Consider the following 23,025-nt stretch of genomic DNA (forward strand, 5'->3'; position numbering starts at 1 on the left):
ATAGATTTTTTTAATAATTGTTTAGTAAAGGCTTAAGGGTTAATTTTCCCCTATAGTAGACATACTTTATTAATTTTGTCCTTACGATTTTTTTGCATCAATTCAGCCCTTGAAATTATTTAGGGCCATTATCCTAGCCCTCGAAATCTGTTGACCGCTTTGATTAACAGAACCGTGAGTCTTCTACGTCTGTGGAATAAGAGATCACGTTAAAATATTTACTAAACATTAGGATTTTTTTATAATTTTTTTTATTTTAATGAGATTAAGAAACTAGGTCAAATTTTGGAGATTTTTTCTAATTGTTGTATTTAGTAAATATTTTGTTATTTATTTTTCTAATAAATGTCACGTCATCATCAAACCACACCCAATAATATTTGCTAATGTGAAAATTGATGGGAACACATAAGACTAATTGTTCTATTAGTCAAAGTAGATTTCGAAGACTAAGATGGTGCCCATAAACAACTTCAAGGGCTAAATTGATGTGAAAAAATCATAGGGGTGAAAATGATAAATTGAATCTGCTAAGGGCAAAAATTAGCACTTTAGCCTTTAATAAATAATATTAAATGTTATAAATTATCAAGTTGAGGGAATATTTTAATGAAAAAATATAAAATTCAAGAGACAATTTGAAAAAAAAATCGAACTTTAATAGTTAATTTGAAAAACAATTATCAAATTTAATGGTCAATTTCTGTGTTTAAGGCTTTATTGTTTGCTTAACACAATAAAATGTCTTTATACTTTAATATATATATATATATATTGTGCACATGGTTTCAAATATATAAAGTGATCATGTAATGAAATAAATTCGTTGTTATTTTTATTTTAGTTTAGAAATAATTAAATATATGTATTTGTATTAAATTAATATTAGTTTATGTATTAAGTATTAGAGAACTAATATCCGTAAACATTTAAATTAAAATATTAGAAAAGTAAACTTGATTTGACTAATTAATATTCGATTATTAATATTGACATTTACTTTAAGTCAATGGTATATAATAATTAGAATATCTGAATTTAAATTCATAACATTTTGATATATATATATATATATATATAATTCACATTATCTATTGTCATCCACGATTTTAACTAAGCAAATGTCATTTGGAAATAGATCGAGATAAATGTATAATTTTTATATTAAAAGTGGGAAGAGTTTTAAGAAATTATATTAAAAGTTTAAAAATATATAATTATAAAACTTTAGAGATAAAAAATTATCCCTGACCATAAGGCTTTGATTTGTTGAGTCATCGACTGTTGAAAGTTGTAAAGTGATATCTTGACTATGAAACGATGTTTTATTGAACCACTCAACTATTAAAAGTTATAAAATTCATCTGATCATTCATATGTTCTAAATTCATCTTTTTCCCGTTAAAGCGAATGTTTAAGCTGAACGTTAACATGCTCACTGGATATGATAAAATTCGATCCAGAATTATTTGAGTTGTATTTTATGAATTGAGTCTCTGTTTAAATTATGCAATCGAGTACATTTATTGTCGATCTAGTTATTGAAAGGAATGACTGTGCCAGTAGACATCATTAAAAATATGATTTTATCATATTTTAATCATAAGGTTAACGTCTAGTTTAAAGAACCATCAATTTTTTTTAAAAGAAAGAAAGACTTTAGAACATATGAATAGCAGGATGTCTATTTTATAACTTTTAATAATAGAAAGATAGAACAAAGTAATATCCTATAACTAATGACCATTTATACACTTAACATATAAATTTTAATTTAAAATTTAAATTATTTAAATTATATGAGAATTTAAATTACAAAGATTAGATGATTTCGTATCGTTTCAATCCATCCCAAAAATTAGACGGCAGAACAAACCCTAAAGTAATATCCAAATCCGAGAGAACCTTGTCTACAGGGATGGAGCTCCCTTAGGGGCTAAGGGCTCCCTGTCTATATTAAAATTTATATATTCGATATAATTTTAATTTAATAGTATTTTAGTTCATGTAAAAATAAATATTTAAATTTTAAAAAATAAAAAAAATTTATTAAATATTTAATCAAGTAGGGTCGTACTAAAAAGTGATAAGTCTTTGTTCTCAAATTTTTGGTCTAATTACAATTTAAGTCATTGTAAGTTTAAATATTAGACAAATTAAAAATTTTCTTTTGAATTTTGAATTTTGAGTTTTGAGTTTTTTTATTTATTTATGGTTAATACAATATAATATATGTACAAGATTTTTAATTATTTGACAATAAACGCTCATATCCTTACATACGTGCTTGAACTCGGGACATCAACGATAGCAACAATCCCTTAATCATTAAGATCGCTTCGTTTATATTAAATTTCCGGTTTACCCGCAACCGACGCTGTTTTAACCCTCCAGTTTTCCCACCCCTCTTCGCTTAATAACCATTTCCGGCAATTAACAATTCCCCACCAAACGCCATGATAGAGAAAGCCAAACCACGAGCTCAGTTTCACCCAAATTCAAACTTTGCTCATTTTGTGTCTATTACGTCCACAGTTTTCACACCCATGGGGTAATTATTTTTTACAAACAAATATTTATAATACATTTTAAAAAATAAAAATAAATAATCAGTCGTAAACGCTCTAATATCCTATAGTTGTTAAAATTCGAACCTAGAATATTTAGAGATAATAGTCATCTGTTTAACTACTGAGATAATTTGGTTTGTGTGTAAATTCAAAATTTAACATTGTGAATAGAAAAAAATGAAGTTAGAAAGTTCGTTTCTACGAGTCTTCTCATGATCTGATTCGAATCAAACGATTAATAGATCAAATATTGATAATATTATTAAAAATAAAAATAGATGTTTTTTAATTTAACTATATATACTCAATGTATTGATTGACTAATTCAAAACAGATATAACAGGTTTGCATTATAGAACGATAATATCAATCCAATTTGTTAATAGTCATAATATATACATTAATGGCGAAAAAATAATTATGAAATGTACAACATTTTATTACAAATACTCTTTAAATCGGTAACTTAGTTTGGAGTTCTTCTCTCTCTCTGGTCATCAGTAATGGCTTCCAAGCTCTTCACCTTCCTCCTCCTCCTTCTTCTTCAAATTTCATGTTCAAAGCACTCATTGGCATTGCAAGAGACCTCACCGGCGACGAATCACACGGGTCAGATCAATTCCAACTCGGTCCTGGTGGCTCTGTTGGACTCGCATTACACTGAGCTTGCCGAGTTGGTGGAGAAGGCTTTGTTATTGCAGACCCTTGAAGAAGCTGTGGGCAAACACAATATCACCATTTTCGCTCCCAAAAATGAAGCTCTGGAGCGGGATCTCGACCCGGAGTTCAAGCGGTTCTTGCTCGAGCCTGGTAATCTCAAGTCTCTTCAAACTCTTTTGCTCTATCACGTTGTGCCCGTTAAGATCGATCCGAAATCGAATTCGGCGTTAACCCACCACCGTACTTTATCGAACCACCGAGTCGAACTCACCGGCGACGATTCGTCCGGTGTAAAATTCATCGGTACGGCTAAACTAATTACCCCCAACGCTATCAACCGCCCCGACGGAGTCATCCACGGCATTGAACAGCTCTTAATCCCCCGATCCGTACAACAAGATTTCAACAACCGTAGAAGCCTCCGTTCAATCTCCGCCGTCATACCGGAAGGAGCTCCGGAAGTCGATCCCAGAACCCACCGATTGAAAAAATCAGCCCCTCCCGTCAACCCCGGCGCGCCGCCCGTCCTTCCAATCTACGGCGCCATGGCCCCAGGCCCGTCACTAGCTCCAGCACCGGCACCGGGACCCGGCGGACCCCACCATCATTTCAACGGGATGAGGCAAGTCAAAGATTTCATACAGACCCTGTTACAGTACGGCGGGTACAATGAAATGGCGGACATTTTAGTGAACTTAACGTCGCTTGCCACCGAAATGGGCCGGCTGGTTTCCGAGGGCTACGTTTTAACCGTTTTAGCACCCAACGACGAGGCAATGGCGAAGCTAACGACGGACCAGCTGAGCGAACCGGGAGCGCCGGAGCAAATCATATATTACCATATAATCCCCGAGTACCGGACCGAGGAAAGCATGTACAATACGGTGAGGAGATTCGGGAAACTGTCGTACGATACATTGAGGTTGCCGCATAAGGTTTTGGCCCAGGAAGCCGATGGGTCTGTCAGATTCGGCCATACCGATGGATCTGCGTATTTGTTCGATCCCGACATTTACACCGACGGAAGGATCTCCGTTCAGGGAATCGACAGCGTTCTTTTCCCGCCGGAGGAGAAAGCTAAGGAGGAAAAGAAAATCATCAAAGTTGCCGCCGTTAAACCCAGAAGAGGTAAATTACTAAATTCCATTATCTTTATTATCAATATTTTACATTAAATTGACTGCTAAGTATATCGTTGATCCATTGATTTGGGGGTTTGAGAATAGTGACGGCGGCGGCGGCGGCAACGCTGGTTGCCGGGGAATATTTGGTGGGTAATTAGAAAACTGTCGGTGCGTTTTAGAGGGTAGAATTGTCCGTTTCTTTGTTTGTTTTTGTTGTCTCCATTAATATTTGTTCAAAATATAAAAAAATATTAATCATAAGTTAGCATATAAAGAACAAAAATATTTAACCATTTTTATAATAGCTCCAACTGAAATGATGTTATGAGCTTACCAAAATAAAATTCAAAAATAAAATAAAAACCAAATTTAATGTATAGTTTTATTCTTTCAGAAACTGATTGATTAATTCTGTTGAAATCATTATTCTAAATTAATTAATTAATAAGTTAACCTCTTATTATTCTCTTATTTTTATTGCAATTTCATACGACTAACTAGAAGACTTGAAGTTGTTATCTAGCCTTACATCAACCTGGTTGTTGGGATGGAAATTTATGGTTACATATTTTTATTATGTTACGAGTAATTATCGTGTCGGATACGAGTATGTATTCAGTATCGATATATTTCGTTTTTATAAATTTGTTCATATATTTAAAGGATCATATCGATATATGAATGCTGCTTGACATATGAGTGTGAGGGACATAGTTGGAGGCATTCGATGATCGGTTTTTAGTTCGATTGACATCATTATTGTTATAACATTCGAGAGGGCTTGAATTGAGTGTTTAAGCATACAACAATCTTTGATTTAAAGGTTTAGGGTATCAAAATTTTAAGCAAGTATGGGAATCTGTAGCTGTCTTTAAGAGTTTTGATGAGTCAAGTGATGCCAAATTAAAATTGAAGTGTCGGTAAGGGAATATATATATATATATATATATATATATATTTGCGGTTGGTGCTTTGGAATTAGTTGGTTAGTCGAGCATGAAAGTTGCAGCATAACAACAATATAATTTTCTTTGACTTGTTTTCGTTGTAGAAAATAGCTTCCACCACCATTTCTTTACTAACATGTTTGTTTTCTTCCTATAAAATTATCATTCCAACATCTTTTTTGTTCACCATTACCTGCCATTTTGTTAATCCAATGGTTGAGATTCGTTACGATATTAGTTACTTTAGAAATCATGTATATGCTCGATGTAGGTATACTCGATGTATCGAATACGTGTATTAGATGAGTAGTTGTTCTCATGAAGTTGGTGTGTAGCTTTCAATTGATCTTCCTCATTTAAAATGAGAAACATGGTTGGGACGGCCTAATATTGAATAAGCCTAAATGTTCTTGACAGGGAAGTTGCTTGAAGTTGCATGCCAAATGCTCGAGGCGATCGGACAGGATTCTCGTTTCACCACCTGCCGACTATGAACACAACACCATCGCTTCCCACACGATATACGAAACTTCAAACGACGAAAAAGGTACATTCCTCGTTTCTGCATGTTATAAGCTGCAACCATGTCAAAATTGAATTCCGGGATCAGCTCGACTGGTTTACAGAGTTTCCGAATGAAATATAGTAACATATATGAATTTAACCTCAGTACCAGCATCGGATTACGTTAGTTTACAAGTCTTACAGCTCAATCCTGCTACCTACACAGCCTGGTAAAATGTGGTTGAATGTCAGCATCATACAATACATTTGTGCTTTACCATATGATTTTAAATTAAAGGTCAACAACAGAATCAGTCCATCTTTATAGCATCTCTGCATTATTTAATATTGCTTTCCTTTTTCTTATTCTTTTCTTTTAACTTTTTCTTCAGGCCATGTATCCTATTCCACTTCCAAAAAAAGGGTAAACTACACATTAGTACCCAACTATCACTTTTGTTCCGTTTTAGTCACCCAACTATCTTTTGTTTCAAAAGCATACTTAACATTACGTTTCGGTTTCATTTTGATCACCCACCATTAAAAAATTAACAATGATGCTGACGTGTCACATCGTTACTGAGAAATGAAATCAAAATGTAACATTAGGTATGATTATGAAACAAAAGATAGTTAAGTGAATAAAACGGAATAAAAGTGATAGTTGGGTACTAAACCCAAATAAAAAAGAGCAAAGGAGAGAAAGGAAAGGAAAAGATTGCCCATGATTACTAATTTATTCAATTACCGATCCAAATGCAGGTGAACCAGCATAGTTTATAAAGTCCTTGAATGAGATGTCTCTGCATTAGGGTTGTAGTTTTACCTTCTTTCTTCTTTCTATGTTCTGTGCTTCAAAAGGAAGCAGAAAGATCACCCTGGTTGGTTGTTGGTATCTACAAGATTTTCGTATTCCGTCAATTTATCTGTGTAATAATACGGTGGTAGTAAGTGGCGGTGGAAGCAGCGACGGCGGTGGAGGGCAAGGAAAAGGGAAAGGCTGAGGGGTTTTATTGTGTAGATGGAAGTGAAGAAGCCCACCATGTAGGCTATACCACTTAATACTATGAAAAAGATATACTACGTATTATATTCTATATGTGGGATAATAATAATAATAAATATATAAATGTATTCCTTTTTTTTATTCACCATTTAAGAAAATGAAATTGTAAGTATTAATTTTCATTTGTGAATACTCCAACAATGCTTCAAATTGAATTTGCAAATGAATTTTGATTGATCCATTTGTTTTTGTAATTTGGTTGAACCTTTTGTTTGTCTAGAACCATCAAAACATAAAAAGAAAATAATATAATATTTTATTCGAGATAATTGATCAATAAATCGAATATTAATAATTAAATAAAATAAATAAAAAATGTTAATAGAAATATATGTGCAAAAGAATTTAACAAATGGCAAAATTCAGGGGCAACAAATAAAGCAAATGATAAATTGTCAGAGCCTAATTCAATAGAGATAATTCATCAAGTGTTAAAAAATATGCGTGCATGGGAAACCTAGCGGGCATTGATGTCCTCTGAAACCTCCAATGGTGATAGTGGAACTTTGACCGACTCTGTGGTCACAAAGAAAGTCCGATTTGAAGAAAGAGAGGAGATCCCTCTTCAAGACACGGTAATGGAATCGTCTGTGCAAGCTTCACACGGGATGTCCTATGCGGCAGTGCTGGCCGGGAAGTCTCAAGATGGATCCAAAGATAGTGACGCTCACGGAATTCCTGAGGATGAAATCGACATTGCAGATGATGACATTATTACTGGCACTCAGATGGGTCTCTAGTCTATCAAATTTTCTGATTTAGACTACAAACTCTTACAAGCAACCATGACGAAAACAGTGATTTCTCAAGCTATTGGGAAGGAATATAGGTCTGAATGCCCTCAACAACAAAACGTATGCTCTATGGCGACCCTACCAACCATTCACTCTGATGGATTTGGAGAACGAATACTATCTCGCGCGTTTTCAATCTGAGGAGGACTGTCAAAGTAACAGCCGAAGGGCCATGGATTATCTATGGCCGGTTTTTGACGATGCAGCCATGGACAATGGATTTAGTACGTCACAACTTACCTTAAGACGGTCATTGCCTGGATCCGTTTCCCTGGACTACCAGAATACTTGTAAAATAAAAAGATTCTCACTGGTATTGGTAGCCTGGTTGGAAAAGTGGCTAAACTGGATTTCCATAAGCACGCCAGCAACAGAAGGAAGTTCGCCAGAGTGGCCGTTTACGTTGACCTCACACGACCCCTGATCTCTAAGATGGTGGTGGGGAATAAGGTTCAGGTAGTTGAGTATGAAAATCTTCCACTCATTTGCTTCGAATGTGGTCGTTTCGGACATTTCAGGGAGGCATGTACTGCTCACACCACTAACCGCGAAGCTGTTGTTGCCAATCATACTGATACCTCAAAAAATTCTCAAATGGTCAGTGACTCCGGTGTGATCATGAATCCGACGTTGATAACAATAGTGCCAACAAGGAGTTGGAAATTAAGAAATTTTCACCCTATGGTCCCTGGATGGTTGTCGATCGAAGACGCCGAAAGAATCCCACCAGAGTGACCAAGAAATCGGAGCAGAACAAACCAGCTAAAAATCAAGGATCTCGATTTTCTGCCCTAAATGCGGAAGTCCTAATGGAACGACCCCAGTCCAAAACGAGGAGGAACATGAAACAAATCAAAGCATCGCTCCTGGTGTACAACATTCCAGAAATGTTGATGGAAACAAAATGACTCCTAATGCAGCAATTAATAACCCAAAACAAATTGAGCTGGGTTCCAATCCCGTTGGCAATCACAATCGGATTTCCTATAATGGTGGAAAGGAGAAAGTTAACCATGCTAAATCTAAGGAGGCACCAATTATGCAGTCGGGGCCCACAAGCCACAAAAGCTCTAGCCAGTTTGTATTGCTTCCAATTGAGAACCCATAACTAATGACAAAGTTACTATTACCATGCAGAAAAATCACGTAGATGAAGCCATGCAAACTAGCATTTCCAGTAAAGCAGCTGAGCCGTCCAACAGTGAGATGGTTCAGCTGAATGGTTCAAAATTTACTTCCAGTACGAACCCAATCTTTGACAATTCTCTTGGGCTTGAGGGACAGCAGTCAGAGACTACCCTAAACCCTTCAACTCATACGGCCATCATCTTTAAAAAAGGGCAAACTGCTAACACTCAGAATGATCAAGCCAAATCCAAAAGTCGACGAGTGTCTTCATCGAGAAGTAGAGCGTCCCCATATGTGATCCGACATAAAGGGATTAAAATCCGTAGCCAATCCCAAATTGGACCTCTTTCTAGAGACGCCATGGCTAACGTTATTCAAAGCATCCAAGGACATCTTGAAGTCCCCAGTGATGCAATGGAGCAGAATGTCGTTGCTATAAACAACACTCAATAAGGTCCCTTCTCTTATGCCTTTCCTTACGGATTTTAAATTAATGACGTGGAATTGTCAGGGTTGCGGAAGTCATCGCTTTCTCCGATCTTTTAAAGAGTATACTCAGGACCATAAGCCTCATATGTTAGCCTTGTTGGAAACCCGTATTAGTGGGCGTAAAGCCGATAGTGCCATCAACCGCACTCGTTTTGCCAGATCCTATAGAGTTGAAACTGCGGGGTTTTTGGGTGACATTTGGCTGCTTTGGAACGAAACTATCTCTGTATCCATAGTGGCGGCACATCCCCAGTTCATCCACACTAAAGTCACAATTTGGCTGCTATGGTAGCCCAAAGAAGAACAAAAGGAAAGCGCTCTGGAAGGATCTTAATGAAGGTCATAATAACATAAGTGTGCCCTGGGTTCTTGCGGGAGGCTTCAATGCCATTCTCTCCAATACCGAGAAAAGAGGGGGTTCCACTAGAACGAATGGGTGCAAACACTTTCAAGAATTTATAGACAAAAACCATCTTCGTGATTTGGGTTTTAAAGGTCCTCGATTTACTTGGAATCGTGGGATGATCTATGAACGACTCGACCGCATGGTAGCCAATGTGAAGTGGACAGAGCTTGCTCCGAAAGCCTCGGTCATCCACCTCCCTCGGCTCAAATCATATCATCTTCCGATTCTTCTCCAGCCCTCGAACCGCCTTTTATCCCAGACAGTTAAACCCTTTCGGTTCCTTGCCAGTTGGACTACGCATCTGGACTTCAATCAGTTCGTTCGTGGCGGTTGGCACAGTGAAGGTAATATCATTAACTCTCTGAGTAATAGTACTAATGATCAGGGTTTTAAATCGTGATCACAATCGTATTTTCGATCATTTCGGATTTACCGTGATTATGGCCGTCATGGGCTCTATTGTGGCCGTCGCGGGCGCTATTACGGGTGTGGTGGGTAACCCGGACGGCGACGAAACTCTTATTTCACGAGCGTTATCACGTTTTCGGACCGTGATCTGAAACCTGCTAATGATCTCAATACTTGGAACAAGGAGGTCTTCGGACACATTTTTAAGGAGAAGCGCGCTTTAAAGAAGCTGCTCACTTACATTGAAAGCAAGCTCGCTATTAGAAATGACCCGAACCTTCTTGCCGAGGAGATGGAAGTTCGAAACAAACTTGAGGAAATTCTGGATCGTGAGGAGTCCTTCTGGCAACAAAAATCTAGAAGCACCTGGGAGTTGAAGGGAGACCGAAATATGAAATTCTCCCACAATCAGACGACGTCTAGGAGACGTGCGAATCGGATTCAAGCTTTGCAAATGGTGATTGGTGCTATGATGAAAATGAATTTCGCACGGAAGCAACCGAATTCTTTGCAAAGCTTTACCGTGATGAAGGTAATAGAGTCGGTCAATTCCCGATCAGAGGCATGTTTCCCTCCCTTTCACCTAGCGATGTGGAAAGTCTGGATGCTGAAGTTACTAATGAAGAGATTAAAAAAAAGCCCTTTTTGACATGAACCCTCTCAAGTCTCCGTGTAAAGATGGCCTCAAAACCAGTGGGCGACAGTGGGGCCTTCAGTCTGCATGTGGGTAAAAGAGATCTTCAACGGTAACCGTATCAAACCTGAACTCAATAGTACTTTACTTGTCCTTATTCTTATGATTAATAACCCGACTTCCTTTGCTGATTTGAGGCCGATTAGTCTTTGTTATGTTTTGTATAAATTTGTCATGAAAATTATTGCTAACAGGTTCAAAGTAATTTTTCCAAAAATTACTACTCCTAGGTTTCATTGCAGGTCGCAGTATTACAAACAATATCCTCATCGCTCAAGAAGCAATCCATTCTATGAAAACCAAAAAGGGGAAAACTAAATGGATGGCTGTCAAATTCAATTTGGAAAAGGCTATTGATCGAGTTGGTTGAGATTTTCTTCAAGACTCTCTTATTGATATGGGATGCCCGAATAATATCAGACGTATCATCATGGAGTCAGTCTCGACATCTACAATGCAAATTCTGTGGAACAGAATTCTTTCTAAAGAATTTAAGCAGACTAGGGGCATCCGAAAAAGATGTTCATTCTTTCCGTACCTGTTTGTCCTGTGCATGGAGAGATTTGCTCACAACATACATTATACCATGGATATGGGTCTTTGGAAGCCTATGCGTCTCTCTAGAGGAGGCTTTCCTCTTCTCACCTATTTTTTGCTGACGATTTAATTCTTTTTTGTAGGGTGGACCCGAGCCAAAGCAATCTCATTTGGGCAATGTTGGACCGATTCAGTAGATTCTCTGGGCACCGGGTTAACTCCAGTAAGACCAGAATCTTCCTCTCTAAAAAGGCCACTGATAATGAGGCCCTCGACGTTTGTAGTTCCTTAGGATTCCAATTGCCTAAAGATCTCGGCAACTAATGCCTTTATTCCACAAAAGAGTCACAAGAATCACTTTTCAGTTCATCATTGATAAAGTTAGGAAAGAGCTTAACAATTGGAATGCGACCAAACTTTCAATGGCAGGAAGGGCTACTCTTGAAAGAGCCACTATTTTAACTATTATGAATTATTTTATGCAAACAGTGACGATTCCTAAAGGTTGTTGTTCGCTTTTTGCGAGTACTATAAAATTATACGTAAATAATGTGCAAGTATACGCAATCGCTCAAGTAATAAAGTGATGAGTGAGTATCGTCTACACATGGATTGATGGAAATTATAAAGTTTGTCCAAAGCAAAGCACTATTCTAAGTATAGTTAGTAATGATATGTACCAATGAGAAATGTCAAGGCAATATGTATTGGTGAGAATGAAATAATAGTGTGATGTGATAACAAACAGTGATGTTGTGGAAAAATAGAGCAGAGTATAATGATGAAAAAGATAAAAATGTCAAGCCAATAAAAAATGATAAAACAATAAATAAATGATAGTTTGATAATCCTCACACAACAAGCTGCAACGGGAATGAATGATAGGAGTCACTAGGAAACTTAAGACTAACCTCTCAAGATGATCGCATTTCTATGTTTTATTTACCCGACATAGTTTACTAAAAGTGCCCTATGCTATCTCTAGTCAAGGGACTCGACAGTTTGAGAATGCCATGGCAATACCTATTGAGGTTAGCATGTGCATGGATCTCATCAGTCTAAAAGAATATGTCACGGCAATACCATTCAATATTCGCACTAACATCTACCCTATCGACCGAGCACTACTTTTAGTCGTTTGAAATCCTAGCCTTGTTTAAAAGTGGATTAGGCTTAGTTATTATCTAAAACCCATTGTTTATGCTACTCTCATAGCTCATACTGTAACACCCATATCCCATATACCTTTCCGTACACGAGATATAGAGGTCACATTACTTTATAAAACTTAATATCATTTGAAAACCCATAAAATTTTGTTTCAATTTGAACAACTACAAAATATGATATTTATAGAAAACAACATACTTAAACTATCACTTAAGTACATTACAAAATATTTACTATAGTTTAATTACATGCCAACTATATTCGCTGACCCTATTCCCATATGTAATGGGATGAGGGGGAGGTAAGGTAGTAGGCTGCTCCCAACGCCAAGTTGAGAGCAACTTCTGTGGAAGACCTCCGGCAGTCAGAATTATGAATTGCCCAGCGTGGGACTCGATCCCACGACCACAAGGTTAAGAACCTTGCGCTCTACCAACTGAGCTGGATGGGCAATTCTAATTACATGCCACTAAGTTCTCAAAATGAATAAGATTGTCATAATGTTACTGATGAGTCAACCTTTAATTGATGAAAGCTGCTATTACTGCTACATTCCTTACGCAACCAATCTTTGTCTTTACCTACGTGTGAAATAAACACACGTTAAGTATTTACTTAGTGAGACATAATACTGTAAAGATATTACAATTATACGACAATATCTTATGAATAGTGAATGAAGAATTTAATTACATCATTCATAAGAACTAGTTAAGTCCTTCTCAGTTAACCCATAATTCTTTCATACCATCAAGGGAATTATCCTTAATATGTCTATCATACATATTATTCTGTATCTTTCCCCCCATTATTCTTTATTTGCCTTATGTACATTTAATGTGAAAGTACTACACATGTATCACACCAAGATGACAATTGATCATGTATCTTTTATAATCATTATGGCAGTGCCTTAAATACTATTAATACACCATTTTGTATTTTCATTTGGGCATCCTTTCATGCCCATTTTGTCCCGTTTACGTTTTATTTTCATTTGGGCATCATTTCATGCCCATTTTATTCCGTTTACGTTTTCCTTATAACATCCATTCATACTAGTTATCGATTGTTAAACATTATATATATATATATATCATCCCTTCATATCACTTATGCACCATTCATATCACAATACATTAAAATTCCTTTATTCTTTTATTCAACCGTGTTTAACCGTTCATCTTTTACTCAATAGTGTTTAACCGTTCCCCTAACTGGCATAATTGACAAATTTCTGTCAAATGCACAGCTAGGCTATTATTCTTTTACTCAATAGTGTACTTAATCGTTCATCTAACTGGCATAAGTGACACCTTTCTGTCAAATGCATAGCTAGGCTATTATTCTTTTACTCAACGGTACTTAACCGTTCATCTAACTGGAATAATTGACACATTTCTATCAAATGCACAACTAGGCTATTATTCTTTTACTCAACGGTACTTAACCGTTCATCTAACTGGCATAATTGACATATTTCTGTCAAATGCACAGCTAGGCTATTATTTTTTTACTCAACTGTACTTAACAATTCATCTAACTGGCATAATTGACACCTTTTCTGTCAAATGCACAGCTAGGCTATTATTATTTTACTCAACGGTACTTAATCGTTCATCTAACTAGCATAATTAACACCTTTCTGTCAAATGCACAACTAGGCTATTATTCTTTTACTCAACGGTACTTAACCGTTCATCTAATTGGCATATGTTAGGATTTTCGGAAGCTCGAATCGACAACCATAACGGTTTGCAAAGAGGGGTCGAAACGGTTTTGTGTTTATGGAGTAAGGAGATTGAAAGATAGAGAATTGCACAGCGATTTATAGTGGTTCGACTTTCTCAATCAAAGTCTACGTCCACTACCTTAGCTCCTCAACAAGGATTTTCCAACAAATTCACTAATTTGTTCTTTCTTTTGAGGATAAAGAGTAACCTTACAAACTCCCTAGTTTTTTCGGGCTAAACTAGAACCTTTCCCTAGCTTTTACACGGGATTAGCTAGAACCTTTCCCCTTTACAAAAGGATAAGAAATGTAAACAAGAAAACCTCTCTAAGGTAGGTGTTTACAAGATTGAGCTCACAAGAACAAAATATATACAAGAGAAAGATGAAATAAGAATGAAAAACTCTTCTCTTGTGTTTGATTGCTTGGATAGTTGTTCTCTTAAATCTTCAAGTGTCCTTAGGTTGTATTTATAGCTTGGAATGTGTTTGAAGTCGTATATAGCCATTGGGGATGTTTTGGAGCCGTTTGGAGATGAGAAACAATTAATAAAACAGCTTGGAGCGTGGGGGGAATCGGTACCCCCTCATAGGGAATCGGTTCTCTAAGTGTAATATGTTTTTGACCGTTAGACAGGGGGGAATCGGTACCCCTTGGGGGGGAATCTGTTCCCCCTGGGGGGAATCTGTACCCCCTGGACAATCTGATTTTTCTTGGCTTTGAAACGGTTCGAAATACTTTGTAAAATTGTTTTAAAATAGTTTAAGTATAAAACACAATTTTACACTTTAGTAAGGATTAAAATGAACTTTGAAAGACTTGGAGTAATATTTTGATATTCGAATAATTACATCGAATATACTTTGAAAATATTTTGTAAAATCTTAAAATTCATTTAAATTAATTTGTTATATCGAAACATCAAAATATTTTCAACAGCATAATTGACACCTTTTTGTCAAATGCACAGTTATGCCTCAAAAGCACTTAGCCTTCATCTAACTGGCATAATTGACACCTTTCTGCCAAATACACAGTTAGGCCTCAAAGACACTTAGCCTTTCATCTAACTGGCATAATTGACACCTTTATGTCAAATGCACAGTTAGGTCATTAATATTTTATTTGGAATAGTTTCAACTCTAATACTTACTTTTAATATCAATTAACTCTCTTTTAATTTATTATAACCCTTATACAATTACACCCTTAGTGATTACATGGTAATTTACCAACTTATTCTTGTTCATTTATTAAGATGTACACATAGTGCCTATACGGTGGTTCATCAAGAGATTCTTTCAATTCAATAAACACTCTATGGTTTACATCGATAGTGCTAATACCGTCATTTATCAATCATCACTAAAATCTATGTGGTTTGCATACCCATTAACAATATAAAAAGCCATTTCCTTATTATGAATTTCTTATGTTTATACACATATATTTCCCATATGGAAATTCATACACTTAGTATGATTTTCTTATCATTTAGCACACAAAGTGCCCAATACAAAAATTCATACACTTAGTATGAATTTCTTATCATTTAACACACAAAGTACCAAATACGGAAATTCATACACTTAGTTTGAATTTCTTATCATTTTAGCACACGAAGTGCCCTATACGAAAATTCATACACTTAGTATGAATTTCTTAACTTTGCACACTTAGTGTCATTTGGTAATCACCATTCTTACATTAATAATTAATATAACTATGACTACCGTAACATATATATACATAATTAATTGTACTCACCTGGATTGCCTCGCAATTATACCTAAAATACAAAGTTGATCACTCTGATACTTTGCCTTTGCCTTTAGTTTTTCTTGACTCTGGAGCTTGATTTCGATCTACTCAAGCATCCATTAAATACATGTACAATATCAATTGTTAGTGTATTACCTAACATTTATACTCAAAAGTTATTCAAGAGTACATATTATTAACCTTCTATAAGAATATCAACATATTTTTAACATTTCTGATTCACTAGTATCGATACCCCCATCATAGTATCGATACTACTATGCTATGGTATCGATACTCTATCACAATACAGACACCACTTTTGCATTCGATGTTCAATGGTATCGATACCATCCTCATGGTATCGATACTCCCCTCTTGGTATTGATACCACTTGAATAGATATTGATACTACTCAACAGATTCTATTGGTTTCAAGCCTATAGTATCAGTACTGTTCTATCAGTACCGATACCCATGCCCAAAATTTCCAGTTTTTCAGCCCGAAAATAACCCAAATGGGATCAAATTTCAGTATGTTTACACCATACAATACCATTAAGCTCTTATTTACCTATCCATACTAACTTTATTTCATTTAGTTTCTTAAAACATCTAAACTCTTCCAAGAACATTCAATTCTAAGATTCACACCACTTTTCCTAATATGTTCTTAATGTTATCCAATGCTTCTAATCTCTTAATTACCTCTTTGACAAGTCAAATCTACCAATAAACATCAGCAAACACTCATATATTAACATATCACTTCAAAACTCGTTTTCTAAAATTTCTCATATTTCCTCCATTTCATAGTTTTAACCTTCTTTAATCCTTGATTAAGCTTACCTATCACTTGATGTTACCAAAGCAACCCATAATTTAAAGAAAGAACTAGATAATGGAAGTTTATCTTATATCATGGAGGAGTGCACTACTCACGTGAAGATGAAGAAGAAGAAAAATAAGAAGAAGAAGAAGAAGAAGAAGAGAAATGCTTTATTTTCCTCTTTTTCCCCTATTTAAATTTATTCAACTTCTTAAAAGACTAAAGTGCCCTCTTACTTTATCAATCGATACAATTTAGTCTAAACACTATTCCAAATCATTCTCAACTTTTATCATTATTCCGAATAAATCCTCATCTTTTTAAATATTTTCAATAAAGTCCCTAATTCAATATTTAGGGTATTACACCTATAACCTTAGGACATTAAGCATCATAAAAAAACAAAAAAAATCATAGAAAATGGTAATCATCCATTGAAATAAAAATTAAATATCCATCGTGAACTCTCACCAAATAAAGCTAGTTTATGGTGGGGTTTGAATCATCCATGAAGTAATTCATAAAAATCATTCGTTTCTTTCAACCCATATCAAATGAAAAATAACAGAAAAGGGGAAGGAGGAAAAAACCTTCTACGCACACTGCTGAATCTCTCCTCGACCACCACAAACTGGCTTAGCTCGCTAGTTCCTCTCGGACGCCTAGCTCGTCACTCCTTTGGGCTTGTTAATGGAGGAACACCACTAGAAAAATGAAGCGAAAAGAACGGTGAAGAAGATGAAGGAAATAGAAGAACACCACTCCTTTTAACTTTCGTCTCGATGTCGAGCACTAAAGGATTGTCTAGAGGGTCATAACCTTTTCTGTGTTGGCATTGTGACAATAACCTCCTCCCTACCTAGCATCTCAAAGTTTGGTAATGGTGTCCATGATAGGGTTTTTCGGGCTTTTGAATGATTCCATTTAATTTCTAAGGGTTAAGAATCGTGTTTTTACTCTTTTTAAGTCTTCAAGTAAGTTAGTAATTTGTTTCTTTGATTTGATTAGTGAAAGAAGTTGGAGAGAGCTCCAAAGGAAAGAACAAGGAAAAGTTTACACTTAGGTTACCTTGAGGTGTTTCCCAGCAGCTAAGATCAAGGTAATACACTATTAACTCGTCTATAATGCTTGTAGATCATCATGTGTAGGTTGCTTGCTTGTATGAGTGCATGAGTGCATAATGAGTAATTTTTTGTTCATGGGGAAATTGGGTGTATTGATGTTTCTTATGCATAAAAAATGACGTATTATGATCGTCTTTAACTCACATAAGCTTTAAGTAACATTTGGGGGACTTATGAGGGTTTGGGTAAGAGAGAAGTGACTTTTTCGTAATAAAATAGAGTTTTCTGGGTTTGGGGTATCGGTACTGGACGAACAATACTAATATTGTTCGTCTAAAAAGCCAAAGTCAAGGGATTTTGGTCAGGTAGTATGAATACTCTATACATAGGGTATCGATACCAAGGGAAATGAATTGATACCATCGTAAAGTTGTAAATTCAAGTAGTCAATTTTGGTATCGATATTTGGGCAATATCGATGCCCCAAAAATAGAAGTATTGATACTCTAAGTAGAGGTATCGATAATGAATTATTTTCTTAAACATTAAATTCAAATTTGCTATCGATACCTAGGTTGATATCAATACCTTAAGAGAGTAGAATCGATACTCCATTCGGGAGTGTCAATACCATAAGGCTTGCTTAAAACATCAAATGCATTTGGGGTATTGAATCAGTGCTAATGCAATTCCAAATCATTGCTAAAGCACTTTAGTACCAATTATGTAGCACTTTAGTTATTAGATGACAATGTCACTATACTTCGTATTCCGAAAGTATACGATATTTTGTTGTGATCTATGCTTGATGCATTTCGTTGCTTCATGACTATAGTTGCTAGCAGACTCTTTTGGTGAATACATGTAGTATAATAGAGTTATTTGTGTGGCACTGAGCTCGTAGCTCGGGTGTCAGTTCGAGGAGCTTATCGTTAGATTTTGAATTCCATATTCAATTGAGCTTTAGAGTACATCTCGGTTATTTCAAAAGACACGTATTTCATAGACCTTGTGTATAATTAAGTCGTAACTCTTTTCGTTAAACTTGAATGTTTTGAGATGTTATTTTGGGGAGCTCCTTGTTTTGTAAAAATTAAACGATTTATGTTTTTAATTATGAATGGATTATGATAAATATGAGTAATGATTTCAAAACAAATGGTTATCCACTTCGGTGATTCCGTATAAAATTCAATTCTCCCAAATTTGATATTTTGGTGTTACACTTTGCTATTTTATTTGATATCCAAACTTGTTATTAATAAATGCTTGTAACACTGAATTGAGAACCCTTTGATTTGCTTCAACCAACATATTCATGTGTTGACATATTATATTCGAGTCCAATTATCGATGGTCTTGGTAGATGGAATTTTATAAACATGTGTGATTGTCATTGTACTTTGTGATCACCAAAGCACGATTCAAATACTAATTCAAAATCTTATTAGTGTCAATTTAAAAGTATTTAATTTTATGCTCATAATTTAAACCGCTCCTACTATTTTTCTCAAAGTTGTGTTCCAAAAATATTATATAACAAACCTTTTTTGGATAATATATTAATTATAAGGGTTCAAAAAACTTTAAACATTTGAAAAAAATAATTCAACCCATCAATTTTATTTTGCACTCAATTAAATTATCGTACTGAGAAATCAAAGTCATTAAGTCTTCAAATTATAAAATTATATCAATTAATATCTTTGATCAATTTTTATAATTAAATTTAAATATTTTCAATTTATCTGACATGTAGTAACACACTAGAGTACGTCACATGACAAACTCTAATGATGTCACGTGAAATTTATATAAATTTTTACTTGTATTTTAAAAATCTTTTAAAAGTTTATTAATTTAAAAGTATGTTAAAATTATAAATTATTAAATTATTTTTTTTTGAAAATTTTAAAAAATTTAATTAAAAACAAAATTATTAAATATTAACAATGCTATAAAAATATTTAAAAATTATTAAAATTATAAAAATATATTTAGTAAATTAAAGAACATTAAAATATTTTATTTTGTGTGCATTTTTAAAAAATATTTAATAATAATAAAAATATCAATTATTATTAAAATTGAAAAAGATGCTTAAAATTTTCAAAATTTTTATAACATAATTATTTAGAGTCTATGAAGTCTTGTGCTATTTTGAAAACCCTAGAAAGAAGACCGGCTTCCTTGGCAAATTAACCGTTTAATTTTCTATAAATCTGTTTTATATTCCAAATCCCTATTTCTTTAGCCGCTCAAATATTTTCTCAAAACTACATATTCCCGAGTTAGTTGCGGCCGCTACGAACCAGCCCTCCATCATCGCCATTCGATCATTTATTCGTGACCCAAGCATCCAAGTCTCCTTGATCAGCAACGCCTCGGTGCCAGGACTCACATTCCTTGTTCTCTAACCGAAATTGTTTATGATTCGATAAACATGATGATCAGCAACGCCTCAGTGCCACGACTAACATTCCTTGCTCTCCAACCGAAATTGTTTATGATTCGATAAACATGATATGTTGGCACCTTTATGTTAGAGTATGCCTAAAGACCAACTATATGATGATTGTATGGACACATTTTATTTACCGATTTTATTAAATAAATGCATTGCTACTATTATTTTCAGTTATATATACGTGTCTAACATTTGTTTTTGAAAGAGGGTACTTTGTATAAAGAGGAACAAAGTACACCACCTCAAGGACCTCATTAAAAAATCCTTGCTAACTCTAAATGGAGGAAAAAGAGTGCACCTTGAGGTGGTAGGAACATAGAACACATAAACTTCTAAAACATACACACCAAACCCCAGCCCTACAATAATCCCCAAACCGGTACATAAGAAAGCCTTAACAACACCAAAACATGAAAAGAAGAACCAACAATGGGACATGGAGAAGCATACGAACTGGGACAGAAAACTCAATATGCTCCAAACTTTACAACACCATCACTTTCGAAACAAATCCCAATTCCTCACACACATAAACCAGTTCCTCGTCCACTACACCATTAAGCACCTGGAGCCCACCACTAGCAAGCACAAGCTGGAAATTAGGACCAATCCAATTTAAAAAGGGTGCACCTTGGATATTTTATTTTTGGCCACATCCCACCCTTCCACCTCACATTCCACCAACCCCATACAAGATGTCCCCAATACACAAGCTTTAATGTTCATCTGGCATAGCGAAGCATTAGAATTAACCATATTAAAATCAGCCTCGAGACATGCTGACCATAAACAAATAAAAAGCAACCTTGAAGCTCGAAAAGGAGCTTACAGTCACCCGCCAATCTCCTAATTTCCGCAAGAAGAGCATCACGCGTACTTGAAACACCGCCTATCGTCCTCTACCTTACCCATACAAAACATTGCCTTCTGTTAATTGGCCACACCCCTTCTGTTAACTACCAAAACTATCGCCTCCTCCTAGCAACAGCACATGATCAAACCACAGCAGATAACTAAAACAAGAGACAGAAACCACCCACCAAAGCACAGACCACTGGACAACCACCACCAACCAGAAAACATATAACTGAAGAATTCCCAGAAAACATATTGGCAACCGATAAAACTAGAGCCACAGAAATACAGATTAACAAAAAATCAACCTAATACTAAAACAAACTACTCCAGCTCCTCTTAAAACCACGAAAAACCTCAAGATCAAAGCCATAACCCTCCACAACCCCTAACAGTCACTCACCAAACTCAAACAAATCTGGAGACACTAACTCCTTGAGCATATCACTCGCAAAACCAATAACATTAACGAATCCGACCCTAGAGCCAGAACAACTTCTCTTCATAAGAAAGTACACACACATAACTTCACTATATCAACCCTCAATCTGCCAAAAGCCTACCCAAAGAATAGATATTGGTAGAATATCCCCAAACAACGAAGCAGATAACAAAGCAACCTTAAACACTCTCACTCATACATAATTTTGCAATCGAGCAATATACGTGTCTAACATAAACTGAAAGATAATAAAATCCATATGATAATATGATTATTATTAAATATCCTTAGTCGAATATTATTACGGGTATGGACAATAATAATATATTTAAGACTAACGTGTTATTGATTGATGACAATAAATTATCATTGACATAGAGATGTCAGAATCGATGCATGAATATGTTGTTAGATAATAACATATTGAATTGACCCACTATGAGCATATGTCTTAAATTATTATGTGATAGTTACAACATTGCTCATGGTGATGACTATATGTACGATCCTAAAACTTGATATCATTACTATTTCAACATATATTGTTGCATGTTTTGATATTGTTAAACATGCTTCGTAACTAGATGCACTATAAAGACTGATATTGAACATATCTCGATATATGTAGTGGGATATGAATGATTAAGATATGATTTGTCCTTCATACATAATAGGAAATATATCAGAGGCCACTTGATTGAGTGGGACTAGAAATGCATGGTCATACTCGAATAAGTTGATATGAGATATCACAAAGTATTCGTTAATTATAGTATACTCTAGATATCAAGAAATAATAGATGATTTATACAAGTGTGACTATTCCAAGACTTGTGTCTATTCTAGTTGTAATACATAAAAGAGTCGGTCACGAATATGATATGTCAAATCATGATTTATTGTAACTTAGGTAACAATGATATATTGCTAGATGTCACTCATTGTTTGTAATAATTAGAATGATTCTAATAATTACTACTAATGTTACAATAACCTACAGGGTCACACCCTAAGGTTGAAATGAGCAAATATTAAATTGTACAATTTTCTCAAAACGATTTTTTGAGAAAAGTAAAAAAAAAATATTTGCTCTCAATCGAGTGAACTAATTAGAGGTTGAGACGTTTTCGTGGAGGCTTGCAATTCAAATCGTTCGTGATTACTATTACCATTGCTGCAATCTTGTTGTTTTTCAAGGAACCCAATGTAAGTAATTGTATCTCTTTCCTCCTGTTTTCGATTTTATCGTATATAGATCGCTGGTGAGACCGTCGAGTTTTGTTTCCGCTGCGCCATGGGATTCTCCAGTGTTTATTCAGATCTAGTTCTTTTGTTTTAATTAACGTCTCTATTTTTTTATATTTAATTAATATTTTTT

The 23,025-nt window shown here is 35.1% G+C and overlaps 2 protein-coding genes across 2 annotated transcripts; both read left to right on the forward strand.

Moving 5' to 3' along the window:
- Positions 1-3,051: 3,051 nt before the first annotated feature.
- On the forward strand, positions 3,052-6,841 carry LOC120156073 (fasciclin-like arabinogalactan protein 15). The gene is made up of 3 exons (XM_039167485.1): positions 3,052-4,358; positions 5,719-5,845; positions 6,566-6,841. Exons 1-2 carry the CDS (start codon positions 3,074-3,076, stop codon positions 5,793-5,795), a joined length of 1,362 nt encoding a protein of 453 aa, XP_039023416.1. The 5' UTR covers positions 3,052-3,073; the 3' UTR covers positions 5,796-5,845; positions 6,566-6,841.
- A 2,445-nt stretch (positions 6,842-9,286) lies between these two features.
- On the forward strand, positions 9,287-10,088 carry LOC120156237. The gene is made up of 2 exons (XM_039167619.1): positions 9,287-9,465; positions 9,575-10,088. The coding sequence occupies exons 1-2, from the start codon at positions 9,287-9,289 to the stop codon at positions 10,086-10,088; spliced, it is 693 nt and encodes a 230-aa protein (XP_039023550.1).
- The last annotated feature ends 12,937 nt before the right edge of the window (positions 10,089-23,025 follow it).

This window comes from Hibiscus syriacus, unplaced genomic scaffold (assembly GCF_006381635.1).
Source record: "Hibiscus syriacus cultivar Baekdansim isolate YM2019G1 unplaced genomic scaffold, ASM638163v2 tig00111213_pilon, whole genome shotgun sequence".
Classification (NCBI taxonomy): domain Eukaryota; kingdom Viridiplantae; phylum Streptophyta; class Magnoliopsida; order Malvales; family Malvaceae; genus Hibiscus; species Hibiscus syriacus.

Bases quoted from the DNA above. Each gene is read 5' to 3' on its own strand.
- LOC120156237 (XM_039167619.1), top strand. From the start codon at position 9,287: ATGACGTGGAATTGTCAGGGTTGCGGAAGTCATCGCTTTCTCCGATCT. The intron at 9,466-9,574 runs GTTTTTGGGTGA...CTGCTATGGTAG, and splicing joins TATAGAGTTGAAACTGCGGG to CCCAAAGAAGAACAAAAGGA.
- LOC120156073 (XM_039167485.1), top strand. From the start codon at position 3,074: ATGGCTTCCAAGCTCTTCACCTTCCTCCTCCTCCTTCTTCTTCAAATT. The intron at 4,359-5,718 runs GTAAATTACTAA...TGTTCTTGACAG, and splicing joins CGCCGTTAAACCCAGAAGAG to GGAAGTTGCTTGAAGTTGCA.